The sequence below is a fragment of the Callithrix jacchus genome, chromosome 6, assembly GCF_049354715.1.
Source record: "Callithrix jacchus isolate 240 chromosome 6, calJac240_pri, whole genome shotgun sequence".
In the NCBI taxonomy this organism is placed as follows: domain Eukaryota; kingdom Metazoa; phylum Chordata; class Mammalia; order Primates; family Cebidae; genus Callithrix; species Callithrix jacchus.
The window spans coordinates 123,274,466-123,292,503 of NC_133507.1; the positions used below are offsets into that span (position 1 = coordinate 123,274,466).

The 18,038-nt window shown below is 45.4% G+C and overlaps 1 protein-coding gene across 29 annotated transcripts in view; it reads left to right on the top strand.

Annotated features, from left to right (window-relative positions):
- The window catches only part of KIAA2012 (KIAA2012 ortholog), a 128,999-nt gene that overhangs the window by 26,576 nt on the left and 84,385 nt on the right, over positions 1-18,038 (top strand). For 10 of the 29 annotated variants that reach the window (XM_078328191.1, XM_078328193.1, XM_078328202.1 and 7 more), the window contains 7 exons: positions 284-426; positions 2,400-2,583; positions 3,509-3,651; positions 6,140-6,308; positions 9,567-9,821; positions 13,599-13,775; positions 17,709-17,816. In XM_078328191.1, the coding sequence (XP_078184317.1) occupies positions 284-426; positions 2,400-2,583; positions 3,509-3,651; positions 6,140-6,308; positions 9,567-9,821; positions 13,599-13,775; positions 17,709-17,816 (1,179 nt within the window). Of the gene's footprint in view, positions 1-283; positions 427-2,399; positions 2,584-3,508; positions 3,652-6,139; positions 6,309-9,566; positions 9,822-13,598; positions 13,776-17,705; positions 17,817-18,038 lie in introns of all 29 variants that reach the window. The other 19 variants (XR_013519043.1, XM_078328190.1, XM_078328192.1 and 16 more) reach the window with 7 other exon arrangements.

Consider the following 18,038-nt stretch of genomic DNA (forward strand, 5'->3'; position numbering starts at 1 on the left):
AAGAAATCTGTATCCCCATTTTATAGATGGGGAAACTGTGTCCAAGAAACGAAGACTCACCTCTGAGCCTCCTGAATGCTAGTGCAGCTGTTTCCAGAAACCTGGCTGCCACTTCTGAGGAGGCAGCATAAGAAATACAGAAATAAGGGAGGAGGGAGAGCAAGGGAAGGCCTTGAGCACTTTCACTCAGAGAAGAGAAGCAAGAAGGCAGGCAGTTTGCAGGCAGCAAGAACACCATGTCCATTTTGGGGGTGACAAGCTGACCCATTGTTCACCTTTGCAGGTCAACAGGGCCTGAATGAAGGGGAAGCTGAAGCTGCTGGACACCTGGACCAGGACCCTCTAGCCAAGAACCACGGCCTTCAGGGGACTCGCTTGCTACCATTCAGGAAGCAGTCCTGGCCGGAAGATGAAACACGGGCAGAAGTACCATTTGTTTCATTTCTTTCTTTCTTTTTTTTGAGATAGACTCTCACTCTGTCACCCATTCTGGAGTATAATGGCATGATCTTGGCTCACAGCAACCTCCAACTCCCAGGTTCAAGCGATTCTCCTGCCTCAGCCTCCCACATAGCTGAGACTACAGGCAAGCACAACCAGGCCTGGCTAACTTTTTGTATTTTAGTAGAGATGGAGTTTCACCATGTTGCCCAGGCTGGTCTCGAACTCCTGAGCTCAGGCAATCCGCCCACCTCAGCCTCCCAAAGTGCTGGGATTACAGGCATGAGCCATCGTGCCTGGCCAGAGGTACCACTTCTAATGGGCTCTCCTCTCTCATTGTTCTTGACTACAGAGAGGATTCTCTCTCCATTTGCCATTTCTTGAGAGCTCCAGAGAAGGGAAGAGTACTTTGACCTTTTTGACCATCATTTCCCCGAAGTGTCACTTACGGAACTCTAGCATTGCAAGATGCTCCATTTTAAAAAGTTTTGGCCGGGTGCAGTGGCTCACACCTGTAATCCCAGCACTTTGGGAATCCAAAGCAGGTGGATCACCTCAGGCCAGGAGTTCAAGACCAGCCTGGCCAACATGGCAAAACCCATCTCTACTAAAAATACAAAAATTAGCTAGACATGATGGCAGGCACTTGTAATCCCAGTTATTCAGGAGGCTGAGGCAGGAAAATTGCTTGAACCTAGGAGGAGGAGGTTGTAGTAAGCCAAGATCGTGCCACTGCACTCCAGCCTGGGTAACAGAGCAAAACTCTGTGTCTAAATAAAGAAATAAGAGTTTCATAGGCAAATACGCTGGAGAAGTGCTGCATACCTTCTCCTCCTGGAAATGGGTAGTTAGATACAGTGGGCTTCAAGAAGCTCTGTAACATAGTCACCAGCTTAACTTGGTTAAACTCTAGGTTTTCCAAACTTATGTAACCACAGATTCTCCCCTGACCCTTTGCCCATCTTGGCAGCTGTTAATCTTGTTTGGAAAACAGCTATTGCCTTAGACTCAGAAAAGCCTTAGTTTGGGTCCTTCTTTTTGCTAGTTGTGATGAGCCTGTCCAAGAATCGTAACCTTGAGCCTGAGTTAACCTCTTCTGTAAAATGGAGCTATTATCATATGTCTCACAAGATTATTGTGAGGATTAAATGAGTTACAATGTAGAAACACTTTCTAAACTCTAAGGCGGGGTGTGTGTGTGTGTGTGTACAAGGTAACAATTGTTCAGAGCAACATAGACAACATCTGCTCCCATCCTGAATAAACTCATTTGACTTACAAGAAGGTCATATGCCAAGGAGAACAAGAGCCACAGAATGGAAAGGCAGAGGGAAGAAACATTTCTTCTTTTGCAGGGGAGGGTGGCAGGGTCTTGCTCTGTTGCCCAGCTGGAGTGCAGAGGCACTAGCACAGTTCACTGCAGCCTTGACCTCCTGGGCTCAAGCAATCCTCCTGCCTCAGCCCCCTGAGTAGCTGGGACTACAGGTTTGTGCCGCCATGGCTGGCTAATTTTTAAAAAAATTTTTTGTAGAGATGGGGTCTCACTATGTTGCATAGGCTGGTCTCAAACTCCTGAGCTCAAGCAATCCTCCTGCCTCGGCCTCCCAAACTGCTAGGATTACAGAGGTGAGCCACTGCCTTCAGCCTAAGAAACATTTCATGATGGATGAAGACACCAATACTAGCACTTTATTTTGATTTTTAATCAAAATTTTTAATTTTTTTCACCAGATAGCACTATCTGTCAGGCATGGCTAAGTATCATTTTATCATTAATAATAAAGTGTTTTATTGTAATAAACAGCATCAGAGAGCTTGCCTTATTTTTCTTCCCAATCTGCAAAAGAAATTTCATCTTTGAAACCACAAGCTTAGCTACAAGGACTTAACTGTTAAAGAAACCTGCTCTGCCCCTTTATGACAGCCTGTTTACAGGAATGTGTATCTGCCTTCCCTAGGACACGTCAACAGAGAATCACCTTCGTTTACATGCTTCAAAAAAAAGCTACAGTGAAAAGACACAGCAAACCTTCAGGAAGGCCTTTGGGCACGGCCACATGGATCACTCTTGGCTCCCGAGTGACAAATCCCACATTACCTTCTGTGGAGGCGCCTTCCCCAATAGGAAGGCAGATCTCCGTGGTAAGAGCCCAAATGTCTTGCTCATTGATCTGGGTGAATCCAATCATGCAGAGTTCATTTGAGGACACTGAGGCACCCCGAACATCACTTCCTTGTGCCACTCACCTTAGAAAATAAAAGCCAGGCCAGGCGCAGTGATTCATGCCTGTAATCCCAGCACTTTGGAGGCCACGGTGGGCAGATCACCTTAGGTTGCGAGTTCGAGACCAGCCTGACTAACATGGAGAAACCCTGTAATCTACTAAAAATACAAAATTAGCCAGGTGAGGTGGCTCATGCCTCTAGTCCAAGATACTCAGGAGGCTGAGGCAGGAGAATCACTTGAACCCAGAAGGCAGAGGTGCAGTGAGCTGAGGTCGTGTCACTGCACTCCAGCCTGGGCAACAAGAGTGAAACTCCGCCTCAAAATAAAAAAAGAGAAAAGCCAGAATCTAGCTGGATGTGGGAATGAGACTCTGGCAGGCACCTCTTTGCCTAGTGCTTAGCTGCGTCATCCAGAAATCACACTGTCTGGGCTCAAGTTACCCCCACTTACAGCTGTGATTGTGGGCATATTAACCAATATTGCTGATGCTCAGTTTTCTCATCTGTAAAATGGAGATAATAACCCCATAAAGCTATTGTGGAAATTGAGTTAATGTATATGAAATATTCTACCTAATTCTTTCCCCATATTTAGAGCTCAGTACATATTAATTATTATTCTCATCATTCTCTTTACCACCTGACTCAGCCAACAAGTATTCAACCCAGATCAGGAGACTGAGGCTCCCTGAACCTGCCTCCCCCAAAGCTAGGGCTGTCACAGTGCCCCAGCACTCTCCCTGCCTTTCTCCCCATTAACCAACGTGATAAAAGTCAAAACTCAACTGTTCATCCTCATGCCTGCAATTAATAAATTCTCATTCTCATCTTGTGTTTAAAGATAAACAAAGGAACATGAAACTCCACAAGGCCAGAATCGGCCACTTGTTACAGGAGCTTCCTGCTGAAAGATGCCTCTTCCCTCCTGTAGTAACTGCCACTGGCTCCGGAATAAACCCCCCTGGAGAAGCGAAGAAGAAAAAGGTTGTATGTATATGTATGTTTGTGCATGCACGAGAGAGAGACAGGGACAGGGAGAGAAAGAGATTAATCCCAATCTAGAAATAGGGTGACTCAAAACAATGTCTCAAGAAAGAATTGACCTCTCTAGCATCTGAGCTTACCAGGTGGAGCTGGGATAGAGCTGTAGTAATTTAATAAAGGTTGAAAATCGTGAAGTGCAAGGAATTTCAGCTGCCACCAATTCTACCTTAAACATGTGTTATTACCACACTCCCTAGCAGCAACAGAATCCTTTGATTTCTTAAGGGGCTGGGGATTATCTGTAAATGTATTAAAGACTAGAATCTGAGTTTATAAACAGTAAACCCACTTCAGATTCAAAATGCTGGAGATCTTGAATCAAGCAGCAGTTTGGCTCTACTGAAAGTCTACTACCTTTGAAAATGCAGGGGAAATTTTGCAAGTTTATCAACCTCCTCCAGGGGCCAATTACACCTTCTTTTTTGGAAATGTCCTTGTCTGTCTCTGGCCCGGTCCTGCCTTGCAGTTCTATGTGGGTCTTTATTCAGTGTTTGCAGGCACCAGTGATAAATGGGGACAAGCAAGGGATCCAGAATGTTCTGCCCATAGTAGCTATGGGAACGTGAGCAGGTCACTCACATGCTCTGAGCACAGTGACTTTATCTGTGTATACAGATAATGATGTCAACCTTTCAGGGACAGTAGAAGGATGAGAAGAGATGAGGTGCTTTTAGAAAAGCATGTTGTATCTGACTGTGATCTACAGCAATGTTGATTAATTGTAGGGATTCATGTTATCTGAAGTGGCCCTGAAGTAGCCATGGGCACTCCAGGTGGTCCTGGTGCCAGTGAGGGAGGTTTTTTATAGTCTGTTCAAGATTTTCTCAGATTTTCTGTCTCTGCATTCATCTAAACCTTTTCATCCACACCAGAAGGGCCTCTGTCTTCCCAGGTTCCTTTGGTGCAGAAGGGAACAGCAGGCCTGACCTACCAAGCTCACCACAAGCCCAAGGAAAGCCCTCAACTTCACTCCTGGGTCAACCCCAAACTGAGCCAGGCCCAGAGTAAAGGAGTTCCTTCCCTCAACCCATGCATATGGTATCATAGAGGAAAGCAATATTTTCTACCATATTAAAACTCTGTGTAAATTTTTAATTAGAATAAAGAAATTAAGTCTTGGCTTGTCAGCCATACCTCACACAAATCATTTGAGTTTCCACATTGATTTCTCAATGCAAACCTTGTCAAACAAAATGCACAAGGTCAGTATTCAAAAGAGGGCAGTTGGTGGGCAGCCGGCACCTGGACAGTGAAGGTCTCCAGGAACATAAAGATCCTATGTGCGTGTGTTTGGTTAATCATTTTCTTAATGTCTCAAAATTATAAATATTAGCCTGCATAGATTTGGCTGAATTTCCTTCCTCAACCAACTCTAAATATATAGGTTGCTTATGTACACTTCTGACCTTATTTTTTCTTTTTGAGTACTAAAAAGGAGATACCAGAAGGGTATCTGACTTCCCAGATTTCCTTGGACCAGGAGCAAACAGCAGGCCTGATGCTTTTATTTTTCCTCCTATGAAACTGAACTCCTGAAACGAGCACATGCATACATTTCATAGAGCCAAGTTCATATGTTAAAAGTTGCAAACTAAAAGGAGAAACCTTCAGCAACCTCTGAATAATTGGAAACAGGAGGCTCTTACTACTACCCCAGTAAATCGCTCATATACACACGAACACACACACTTTTTGGGGGCAGAAAAAAATTGGACCAAATTAGTTGCTGATTCTGACACACAGCAATTCTTTGTCAGTTATATTCATATTTGATAAGCATGAAAAAGCCTCAATTTTTCTGCTAGTGGCTAGATAAATGCTAATGAGTCTACTCTCAAATAAATAAGGAAAGAATCCTAGTTTCAAACATATTATAATTGCATATATTAGCTCATTAATCCTTACAACCAACCTTATGAGGTAGATAGTATGATTACTCCTATTTTACAGGGGAAGAAATTGTGGCTTAGAGAGCTTAGATAAGGTCAGCAATCACAAATGCTCTTTCCTGCCCCTCCCTAGGGGAAACCTTGCTCAAACAATGTTCTGCACCTTGCTTTGTCCCTTAACAACATATGCTGAGATTTCTCCCAATCAGTACAAAGAGGTCTCAGCTATGTCATTTTAGTCCGGCTCAGTTTCCCCAGCTGCAAGAAAAAGAAAGACTATATATCCTCCCAAAGGCCCTTAAACTGAGCATGTTTATAATTCTCAGATGAATCCCAGTCAGGACTAACAGGGGCATATGCTGGATCCCAGGAGACCAAGTGGCACCACTGAAGTAAGATAGCGGCTCCCAGTTGGATTAGCTTACCTCTCTCAGCAGCTCCTGGTGCAAGAGATACAATAAGAGACAGTATCATTTGCCCCTGCAGGCAGCAGGGTTTGGATACCTGCCATGTTTGTTTTGTTTTTAAATTTTCTCCAGGCACCAAAGGCTTTGAAATTACCTCCTATCTCAGAAGAATCACCCAGAGTCTTGGAGCCCCTGAAGAGCCAATTTAAAACCAATGAGCCCCCAACAGAGCTCTTCATCTTCCCAATGGAGATTCATTACCACACCCGACACCCCCTAAAAGAAAAAACCCACAGAAGAGGTAGGTCCCGAGTGCATGAACGCTCCTGAGAGCCTGGGATGGGGTTCCTGCCAATTCTACATGCTCCTACATCATGGCTGACCTTCCCTATGGTCATCCCTTTCACAGAATAATTTTTAAAGAAGGAAAAAGGATAAAATCTAGAAGATCTTTTCTGATCATATTCAATTGGATTTTTAAAATATTTACTATACATTTCATTAAGCAATGTACTTTATTAAGCTATGGAAGAGAAAGGAAGATAGGCATATACATAAATAAGTCAGACACACCATAGGTGTTATAAAAGGGCAAGAATTTTTCAGGCAGCTTACAAAAAACTAAATATGTAAAACAAGACAACTAAAATTGACATTGAAAAAAACTGGTCAAAAGGAGTAGAGAAATAGATGTTATCAGATATCTGAGATGAATTCATGGTTTGAGGTAAGTACTGGATTTAGCCGAGTTTCCTGGCAGCCGAGGTAAAAAGGACACTTGAAAATCTTTGCATCTTCATTTTATAAAAGAAAGATAAAAGTTCATCCAAAAAGTCATTTTTCTGATTTTGAATTAGGTTATATGTAAGGGATGACCTCTACAATCTTTGCCAGGGCGGAGATTATGTGCTTCTAAGTGAAGTTCTAAGAGAATATGAGCAAGGGAGATCAATTCCAATTGTGGATGTGGGCTTTTTAGGGGAGGCTTCTGAGTGACTTCTCAGCCTGTGTCACAAGGAGAAACTCTGACCTTCCTGTCATTCCATAGTACTCTTTTTTTTTTTTGAGATGGAGTTTCGCTCTTGTTACCCAGGCTGGAGTGCAATGGCGCGATCTTGGCTCACCACAACCTCCGCCTCCTGGGTTCAGGCAATTCTCCTGCCTCAGCCTCCTGAGTAGCTGGGATTATAGGCACATGCCACCATGCCCAGCTAATTTTTTATATTTTTAGTAGAGACGGGGTTTCACCATGTTGACCAGGATGGTCTCTATCTCTTGACCTCATGATCCACCCGCCTTGGCCTCCCAAAGTGCTGGGATTACAGGCGTGAGCCACCACACCCGGCTCTTCCATAGTACTCTTGTTTAAGACATATTCTTGCTCTGGAGACTTCTCTGGAATCTCTGAGGCATAAGCCATCCTAGTTTTGACAGGGTTGCTAGTCTGAGTTTTCTAGAGACTGTCACTGGCTTCTTAGATGGTTTGACTCCTAAGAATCACACCAGACAGCCATTTTGTTCTAAAGCTGTTTGGACTTCTCACTAGAAAAAAAAAACACCTAATGGTCGAACTTAAAAGACCAATGGAAGGGGGCATGAAGAAACTTTCTGGGGTGACAAAAATGTTCTCACTCTGGGTTGGTTTTGCAGATTATACATTTGTCAAAACTCATTGACTGTACACTTAAGATCTGTACAATTCACTATATGTAGATTTTACCTTACCAAAAAAATTACTCCACTCCTTAAAAAAAAAATCAACAACACACTGTTTTTAAATGTCGGTCTTATTATTCAGGTGTGGTGAGGCCAAGAGATAAGGAGACAGTTGGCATTGAAAAGTTAGTTTGTTACTCACAGTTCCCAAGAGGAGGATACGTGCCACACCATGCAGGACCACGTGGGGGTGCACCAGCCTCCAGGAGGCAGAAGGCAGGGAGCACAGGCAAGAGGTTGTATTGTGGTTTTTGTAGGAAATATGGACAAGGCAGAGCAAGCAAGCTAAGCAGGTTTAGAATTGTCTAGTTTGCATAATTCAGCCAGCTCTGTAGCATAGGGGCTGTCCCTTGCTGTCCGGTACTGGTCCTCTGATCATTACAGCAGGTGGATAGTAGCTGGGAATATAAGAGTTCAATAAAGGAGGCCGCTGGGGGGTTAGGAACTCTGGGTTGGTTGGGGTGCATATGACAAATATGTTCCCAGGTAAGTCATTTACTCTCTCTAGGAATCAGCCAGCCCTGGGAGGGACAGTAAGGTCCCAGACGTCAAAGCATCAGAATAAAAAGATATACTTAATACAAAGAGAGACAAGACTATTCACAAGATTGGGTTAGATCTGATTATTTTCCATGATGACCCTGATAGGAAGGTAAGGAAAACCACCAGACCATCATGAACCAGATTCTTAAAGCCAGATGCACTGAGCTTGCCAACACACTGACAATGAAACATAGGAATCCGGTACAAAGAAAGTGAATCCAGCCGGGCGCGGTGGCTCACATCTGTAATCCCAGCACTTTGGGAGGCTGAGGCAGGTGGATCATGGGGTCAGGAGTTCAAGATCAGCCTGGCCAAGATGGTGAAACCCCATCTCTCCTAAAAATACAAAAAGCTTAGCCAGGCATGGTGGCAGGCGCCTGTAATCCCAGCTACTCGAGAGGCTGAGGCAGAGAACTGCTCGAACCTGGGAGGTAGAGGCTGCACTAAGCCAAGATTGTGCCACCGCACTTCAGCCTGGGCCACAGAGCGGGGGAAAAAAAGTGATTCCATGGAGTTCTTCCCTCATTTACATGTCATGAGGACTCTCATTTAAAAAGTATCAGCAGCCTAACTCAAATTGTGTTAAGCAAAAACAAAGGAAAGGAAAGGGGAAAAAGGAAGGAAAGATGGAAGGGAGGAAGACAGGAAGGGAGGGAGGGAGGAGGGGGGAGAAAGGGGGAAGAGAGAGGGAGAGAGGGGAGGGGAGGAAAGGGATGGGAAGGGAGACAGGGAAGGAAGGGAAGGGAAGGAAGGAAGGGAAGAAGGAGAGGAGAGGAGGAGAGGGGGAAGGAAGGAAGGAAGAGAAGAAGGGAGGAAAGAAGGAAAGAAGGAAGGAAGGAAGGAATTTGTTCATGCAAGAATCAGGTAACTGCAGGACCAGCTGAATCCAGGCCTCAGAAAATATGTGTGCAGTACTTGTCTCTCAACTCTATTAGTTTTTCCTGTCAAGCAGGCTCTTACAATCAAGTGATAAAGATGTCTTCTAGCAATTCCATGCTAATTTCCTTCCTGTTAACTTTTATAGAAAGGATATGCCTCTTAAAAGCTCTTGCAAAGCGCAGAAATCACCTGATTACTGCGTTTGGGTGATGTGCCCACCCCGGAAGCAATCTCTGTGGCTAAGGCAATGAGGTACTCATGCCAGGCTTCAGTTCCATGCCCCTCTCTGGAATCAGCAAGTGGACACTGCTCCACCCAAACCACATGGTGTGAGCAGGGAAGGGATAGGTCGCCAAAAGAAGAGACATTAGGCAAAAACAACAGACCCCTGCTACAACTTGGCCTCCTCTCTGTCTCCTAGGTGCTCCACACCCTGAGTCAGAACCAGAAATAAACGAAGAGGCCAGGCCTGTGTGGAAACTGCCCTTGAAGCATGCGTCCTTAGAAAAGCCAAGGGAGCTAACGGTGCATCTCCCAGTGGACATGGGCAGGGACTCACTCTTGCCTCAAGGTAGCTCCTCCCTCCCTCCAGCATCCCTCGAGAACCTCACTCGGAAGGGAAGCAAGGCAAGACACACAAGGGTCCACATACAAGGAAAAGGAGGCTGGAAGGGAGGTTAGTTCACCAGCAACCACTGAAAGATGGCCTTTGTTCAGACAGCAGCTACCTTCACCAAAGTGAAGTGTCCAACTCACCAATTACTTACTCTCTAACTCATTCACTACTAAGTTACTCACTACTAATATCCCTAACTTACTACTTCTATTTTCTGACTGCAGATGTAAAACAGCATCAAGTGCCAGGCAAGGTGGTTCATGCCTGTAATCCCAACACTTTGGGAGGCTGAGGTGGGCAGATCACGAGGTGAGGAGTTCAAGACCAGCCTGGCCAACATGGTGAAACCTCATCTCTACTAAAAATACAAAAAATTAGGCAGGCACAGTGGCAGGTGCTTGTAATCCCAGCTACTTAGGAGGCTGAGGCAGGAGAATCACTTGATCCTGGGAGGCGGAGGTTGCAGTGAGCCAAAATTGCACCATTGCACTCCAGCCCAGCAACAATGCGAGGCTCTGTCTCAAAAAAAAAAAAAAAAAAACAGAAAACAAAAAAAAAAACCAGCATCAAACCTACCAAAAATTTGCTGCATGCCTTTTAATTTGTCCTGTATTTTTAAACAATGAAATGTCATTTCTAATCTGTTTATAAACAGGTATCTATTCATTAAAAAGTCTATAGTATTGGCTGGATGCAGTGGCTCATGCTAGTAATCCCAGCACTTTGGGAGGCTGAGGCTGAGGGATTCACTTGAGGTCGGGAGTTCTCTGCTTGGCCAACATGGCGAAACCCATTCTCTACTAAAAATACAAAAAATTAGCCAGGCGTGGTGGCAACATGCCTGTAATCCCCGCTACTCAGGTGGCTGAGGCACAAGCATCACTTGAACCTGGGAGGTGGAGGTTGCAGGGAGCCGAGATTCTGCCACTGTATTCCAGCCTGGGCAACAGAGCAAGACCCTGTCTAAAAAAAAATAAAAGTCCATAATATTGATAAAAGTATTCACTCCACTTTCCACGACATGTAGACATTTGAAATTATACACATGGGTACATCTAAGTGTTTGTGTTTATGTGTTAGATAGGTTGGAAGTAACAGGCCATATTCAGAAAGCTCCCCATTTTCAGAAAACGGAGTCTCCTTTCCAAAAGGCATGTGCGAGATGACAATATCACAGATGTCAATGACCTCTGACTACTGGTATCAGAAATAGGCGATGCACATTAATGTGTATGGAGTTCTTCCTCTGTGCCAGGCACTCTTAGTTTTTACATGTATTCTCTCAGGTACTCCTCACAACAACCCTCTCCTCCTTTTACAGATCAGAAAACGGCAACTCTGAGAGATGAGTAATTGATGTCACATAACTATAAGTGGAGTGGAACTCACTAGGATTGGAGCTCAAGGCTTCTAATGTCAGAACCCATGTTCTAACTCATCATACTACATTCCCTCTCAGAATAAACCCAATATAGTGACTTTTCTAATACCCAAAAAAATAAAAAAGAATAAAAGAATAAACTAAATAATGAACGTAAGTCAGGACGTTCTCAAAACATTTAGGTTCTGAGAATGTCCTTTGATTACTGAGGCAGAGGCTTATTTGGTCTCTCTCTTAAGTGGGAGTTAATTATCCTAAAGACTTTAGTGTTTCCTTTTTTAAAAATCCAAATATGGGCAAGGATCACTCTGCAAACAGAGAAAAAAGCACCTTTCTACTTGTGAGCCACAACACCAGGTGCGCAGCCGGAGCCACAAGACAAACGACACCAGCGAATTTCACCTTCCATACTGTTCATCTTCCACTGTACCAAAACTTGTCCCTCCTCTGCCACTCTGCCAGAAGGAAACTGGTTTCAGAAGCCCCTTGGTATAAATTATGCATGTGACTGAACCTGGGAATAGATGCAGAAAGAAAGGGATCTAAAGAGGCAGTTTGAGCCAGGCTTGGTGATTCACACCTGTAATCCCAGCACTTCAGGAGGCCGAGGCGGGTGGATCACCAGAGGCTAGGAGTTACAGACCAGCCTAACAAACATGGTAAAACCCCATCTCTACTAAAAATACAAAAATTAGCTGGGTGTGGTGGCACATGCCTATAATCCCAGCTACTCAGGAGGCTGAGACAGGAGAATCGCTTGAACCCAGGAGGCAGAGGTTGTAGTGAGCCAAGATTGTGCCACAGCACTCCAGCCTGGGCAACAAGAGTGAGACTCCATCTCAAAAACAAAAAGAAAGCAAACACTGGTGTAATAGTACTTTCTAATTCATAATCACATTTCTCTATTTATACCAATAACGTTCCTTGTAGCTTTTTTTCCCAACCTAGAATTCAACCTAAGGATCATGCACTACATTTAGTGGTCCCTCTCTTCAGAATTTTTTCATCTAGAAGAGTTCCTCAGTCTTGTTTTTCATGACATCGACATTTTTGAAGAAGACAGACCAGTTGCTTTGCAGAATTATCTTCAATTTGGATTTTTCTATTTCCTCATAATGAGATTCATCTCAGACATTTTGGGCAGGAATATCAGAGAGGTGATGTTGTATCCTTCTCAGCCCATCATAGGGATGCAAAATGTCAGTTTGTTCCATTGTAGGTGATGTTAAATTTTATTATTTGGTTAAAGGTGATGTCTGCCCCGTTTCCCCATGTAAAGACACTTTGCCTCTTTAATGAATAAGTAGTCTGTGATAATTTGAGACCACATGAAGCCAGCGTTTAAACCCAAATATTAATAACAACTGTTGTTTTAAATGTGAAATAAAGACCACTCGCTCGGAAAGAAGTGAAATAAAGATTACTCTCACTGAAAGAGGTGAAGCCAAGGCCTCAGTCACTTAGGTTCCTGGGTTTCAGCCTTCCTAGAGCAGGCCCTATTGGTGTTAGAGGAGAAAACAGAGGCAGAGGGTAGGGTGTGCTTTATGGAACGCTACCATCAATCCTGACACCCTCTGACTTCCATCTGGAAGGTAGCACCTTGTACTTTAACCCGGAGGAGGGAATGTGATCATGGACTCTGCCTAGCAAAACTGCTTTGCGGTCAGAAATCTGTATCCAACAATCTCATCAGCTCTAAAGCTGAGATCTCCCTAGTCATAGCCTTCAGACTGGGGGTGGAAGCAGGTGGCAGCCTCTCCGGTGCTCCTTATATCTCAGGATTTCATCCACAAGATGAGAATAAAAGCAATCACCACTCAGTTCCTCCCAGTTCTTGGCAATTTTCCAAATGAACTGCCATGATTCTAGCCAAGAGTCATGTCATTTTGGCCATGGGAGAGAGCAGATCCCTGATGCCAAGCAGGACTGGAAAAGTGAGACAACCTGAGAATGACTGGAATAAACCATCCTGGTGTTAGAATGATTTTTTTTTTTTTGAGACGGAGTTTCGCTCTTGTTACCCAGGCTGGAGTGCAATGGCGCGATCTCGGCTCACCGAAACCTCCGCCTCCTGAGTTCAGGCAATTCTCCTGCCTCAGCCTCCTGTGTAGCTGGGATTACAGGCACGCGCCACCATGCCCAGCTAATTTTTTGTATCTTTAGTAGAGACGGGGTTTCACCATGTTGACCAGGATGGTCTCCATATCTTGACCTCGTGATCCACCCACCTCAGCCTCCCAAAGTGCTGGGATTACAGGCTTGAGCCACCGCGCCCGGCCTGGATGATTTATTAATAATAATAAACCACTCTGGTTTCTCCCTCTTAGCCACAATACTGACCAGCTCTTCGTGGCAGTCTTTACCGAGGTCCATCAACCAAGTTAGAAGAGAGTTTCCTTCTCCTTCCTGCTGATTCCATTTTCTTACACAGGCTTTTTCCCCTTTTGTTTTTAAAGATGATGATGCCCCGCCCCACAATGTGATCCCACCACTAGATCTTCTACCCCCGATTAAAGGAAAAAAACGTCCTGCAAGCCAGAACGGCCTGGACAGCCCTAGGACATCAGGCCACAGCAGCCCCCCAAGTTTCCCGAACGTGAGAGCACCCGGAAAGGCACTGCCAGCAGGTCAAGGTAATCATTCCCAAGGTGTATGGATGCCCCGCCCCCCAATGGCCTGTATGTTGCTCATTTCCAGGACCGCATGGCTGCTGTGATGTAAGTTTTCTAAAAGGCACTCCATTGGAAAGGGGTAATCAACACTGTTTCCGATGAGTCAGTGGGATTAACGTTCCCCGTGCATATTCCTAAAGGGTCAGTGCATGTTTTAAGGGTTTGCTGCACCCACATGTACTGCCATGCTTTTTTGTGCTTTCCTCACTCCTGGCAGCAGCATTTGATGACATAGCTCCCTGCGCTTCTGCGGGAGGCACGCTACTAGATTTACCAGGCATACTCTACACTGAGCCATAGCCCTTGCCCCCTGAGGCAAGAGAGCCCGATGACACTGCCAGCAAAAGAGTCCCCAGACAGGACCAGGCGAGGTGGCTCACGCCTGTAATCCCAGCGCTTTGGGAGGCTGAGGCGGGTGGATCACGAGGTCAAGAGATCGAGACCATCCTGATCAACATGGTGAAACCCCGTCTCTACTAAAGATACAAAAAATTAGCTGGGCATGGTGGCGCGTGCCTGTAATCCCAGCTACTCAGGAGGCTGAAGCAGGAGAAGTGCCTGAATCCAGGAGGCGGAGGTTTCGGTGAGCCGAGATCGCGCCATTGCACTCCAGCCTGGGTAACAAGAGCGAAACTCCGTCTCAAAAAAAAAAAAGAGTCCCCAGACAGAAGTCAACTCCAGCCCAGGGTAGAGCCTGTTCATGGAGAGGGAAGGACCCTGATTTCTGTAGTAGGGTGAGTCAGGGCAAGGCCATTCCCTCTAGGATTTAGCCCCACTAAAAGTGTTTATCCTTAAGGAGTGGATAGTCAAGGAGGTGACTAAGACACTTATACAGAGCAATAATGCAAGGACAGTGCAACAGCAGCCCTGGGGCTTCCATCTAAAATAAAGGTAGCTCATAGAGCAAAAATTGCTAAGAGCCCAAGTTACCTCTGAAAATCCCTGGGAAGATGCCACGCTGGAGACTGAGACCATTTTCAGGAACATGTGGTCCAGGCAGCTGTTTCTCCTTCATTGAAGGCGTGGGCTGCTTTCTCAGTTTGAGCACCAGATGAAGATGACATGTGTTTGGGGACAGATTGTATAAAGAGGTACTCTGTTAACAGCAGAATCACACTCAGGGCTGCGAGAAACTCACACTTTGAAAGGCACATGGGAACACAGCACCATCACAAAGGCAACAGATTTCACATCTTTCATTTCATGATCACTCAGGGACAGAATGCCTCAGTATTTTAATCAGTCTTGCTTGCTCTCTCTCTCCGCCCTCCCGCCCAGCACACCCCCATCTCATTCTCTCCCCAAAGCATATATAGTTGAATTCTTTAAGCATAAATTAAATTCGCAGATTAATAGTTCCATTCTGTGTTTGCAGCTCCTGTTTCAAGCTGAGATAGCCAAAATTAAAACCCTTCCTTCCCCCCAACATTCTCTATCCCTAGAGACATTGTTTTCACCTAGAAATCATTCCAGGGTTGGAACTTCTCTTTCACAATCCCCTCCCCTTTATACTTGTGTGGCAGCAATGCCCTTTTGATGCAAATGAACCAAATTTGGTGTACTGTTATGTCCCCACCTGGGGCCTTCCTAGGAAGTTGCCTGGCCTGAGACAAATCACAGCAAATGGATACTCACACCTACTTTAGACATCCTTATAAAGGGAGAATCTGGTGAAAACCGAACGCAAGGCAGGACCAGGACTGACAACAGAGCAGCCTGAAGCCTCAAGTGTGTGTGTTGGGTGTGTGCATGTGTGTAAGTGAATGTGTGTGGGATGTGCTTATATGCCCATGTGAGTACATGTGCATGCTTGTGTGCATGCATGCACAACTGTGAGTCACAGTGCACCTCCATATATGCCTATCGGCATATGCACGTGCATGTCTATATAGTCAGTCCTATGAATGTGTCATATTCATGTATGTCATTGTTCATGTGTGCAGCTGTGTGTGCATACTTGTCCTGTGAGAGTGTACATATATGTGTGTGCCCTGTGTGAATATGTCAGTGTGTATGTTTGTAAGTGTGCGTGTGTATGTGTGCACTCCTTAGCATCCACTCTAGCTGGTGGTCTGCTAGTCTAAGTAGCTGGACTCCTGGCCTCTTAGTCTTGGAGATGGGGAAGGTAAATGCAGTATAATATGAATAAATGTGGACTTTGCCCCTGGTTTCTATTCCTCAGCTAAAACTTGAATTTTCTGAATGATAGTAGTATCTTTTGTTATCCATAAGCCCCTTTGAAAACACTTGAGTTTATGCTAATGAGGTGACATAGGGTAAGACCTGTAGGTAGCCTTCTGATGGGGCCAGTGACCAGAAGGACCAAGTGATAAGAAGATTAGAAGACTGGAGCTTCTAGCCACAACCTCCAGGAAAGGGGAGGGGGCACTGGAGATCAAGCTCTTTATTAGCTGTTGAACCTGAGTTGATAAGCTTCTGCTGAGCACGTCTAGGTGCTTCGAGGGCAGCAGGCCCAGGGAGGGCACGAATCCCTGCACATCCTCCCCACGCCTCGCCCATCTCTTCATCTGGCTGTTCACTATATCCTTTCTAATGTCCTTTAAAAATAAGCCAGAAAAGGCCAGGCATGGTGGCTCACGCCTGTAATCCCAGCACTTTGGGAGGCCGAGGCAGGTAGATCACTTGAGGCCAGGAGTTCGAGACTAGCCTGGCCAACAAGGTGAAACCCTGTCTCTTTAAAAATAAATAAATAAATAAGCCAGAAAATGTAAGTTAAGTGTTTCCCTTATTCTGTGAGCTGTTCTACCAAATTGTTGAACCCAAGGAAAGGGACGATTGTGGGAGGCCCAATTTATAGCTGGTTGGTCAGAAGTCCAGGTCACAATCTGGGACTTGCAATTGGCACCTGAAGTCGGGGGCAGTCTTGTGGACTGAGCCCTGCCCTGTGGAATCTGACACCATCTCCAGGTAGAGTGTCAGAACTGAATTAAATTATAGGACAACCAGTTGGCATCTGCAGGAGAATTGCTTGGCATGGGGGAACCCCCACAATCTAGTACCAGGAATGTTCTGGGTTGAGAATTGGAATTAGAGTTGGGGAAAAATTACTTGGTGTTTTTTTTTGAGACAGAGTTTCACTCTTGTTGCCCAGGCTGGACTGTAATGGTGCAATCTTGGCTCACCACAACCTCTGCCTCCTGGGTTCAAGCAATTCTCCTGCCTCAGCCTCGAAGTAGCTGGACTAATTTTTTTGGTATTTTTAGTAGAGACAGGATTTCTCCATGTTGGTCAGGCTGGTCTCGAACTCCTGACCTCAGATGATTTGCCCATCTCGGCCTCCCAAAGTGCTGGGATTACAGGCATGAGCCACTGCGCCTGGCCATGACTTTTTACTTTTATAGTCAGGTTATAAAAATACCTTCAATCTTTCTAAGTAACTAGGGAGACACAGTATCCTCCTCCTTGACCTGAGCCTCTGGCATCACCAAGCCATCCCAGTATTTCATCTAGAGGATATGGCCATGTATGCTGAGTACTGAACAGGACAGTAGAGGCAGGAAGCAGGAAGCCCTGTGCCCAGGGGCTGGACTGTATACAGCTGGAGAAAGGGGTTCCTTTTCCTTCACACGGAGTGCCCCCCTCACTGAGCCCAGCCCCTGAGATAGCCGGGCTCTCCCAAAGGCATGATGTAGGCAAGTGGCAGCCCCTCCCTGTTCACCCCACCTTGACCCTTGGAAGCCAGGGCCTGAACAATAGCCCCACTTCTGCTGAGTCCCAGGAGTAGGGCTCACCCTATACTCTGGTGGGCACCCAAGCACACAGGCATCTATGGGTGTGTGCCTGCAGGGGACTAGGGGAACAGCCTAGGTTCAGTTTGTCTCCCTCACCAGCACGCTGCTGACGGCGCCTATGCTTGTGCTTATTTTCAAGAAGATTCCAGCAACCCCACACTAGGACACTTCTTGCTGGGTCCAGATGGAGAAAAAGTCTGCATATCCCTCCCAGGGCCTACCCAGACCAAGGTGTTTCCATCCGGTAAAGGTAAGCTAACACATTCCAGGGCAGCCTTGGTTTTTTTTTCGTTTTTTGTTTTTTTGGTTTTTTTCCCCAAAGGAGAAGATGTTACCTGCAGCTTCCAAATTTTCCCAGCAGCAGAGATATCATTAAAAACAGACGTGAGTCAGCCAGTTTTTCCCCTTTCACCGACACAGAGGTGCTTCTGTCACTCAGATACAATGATCCAATGTTTGCATAACAAGTTTA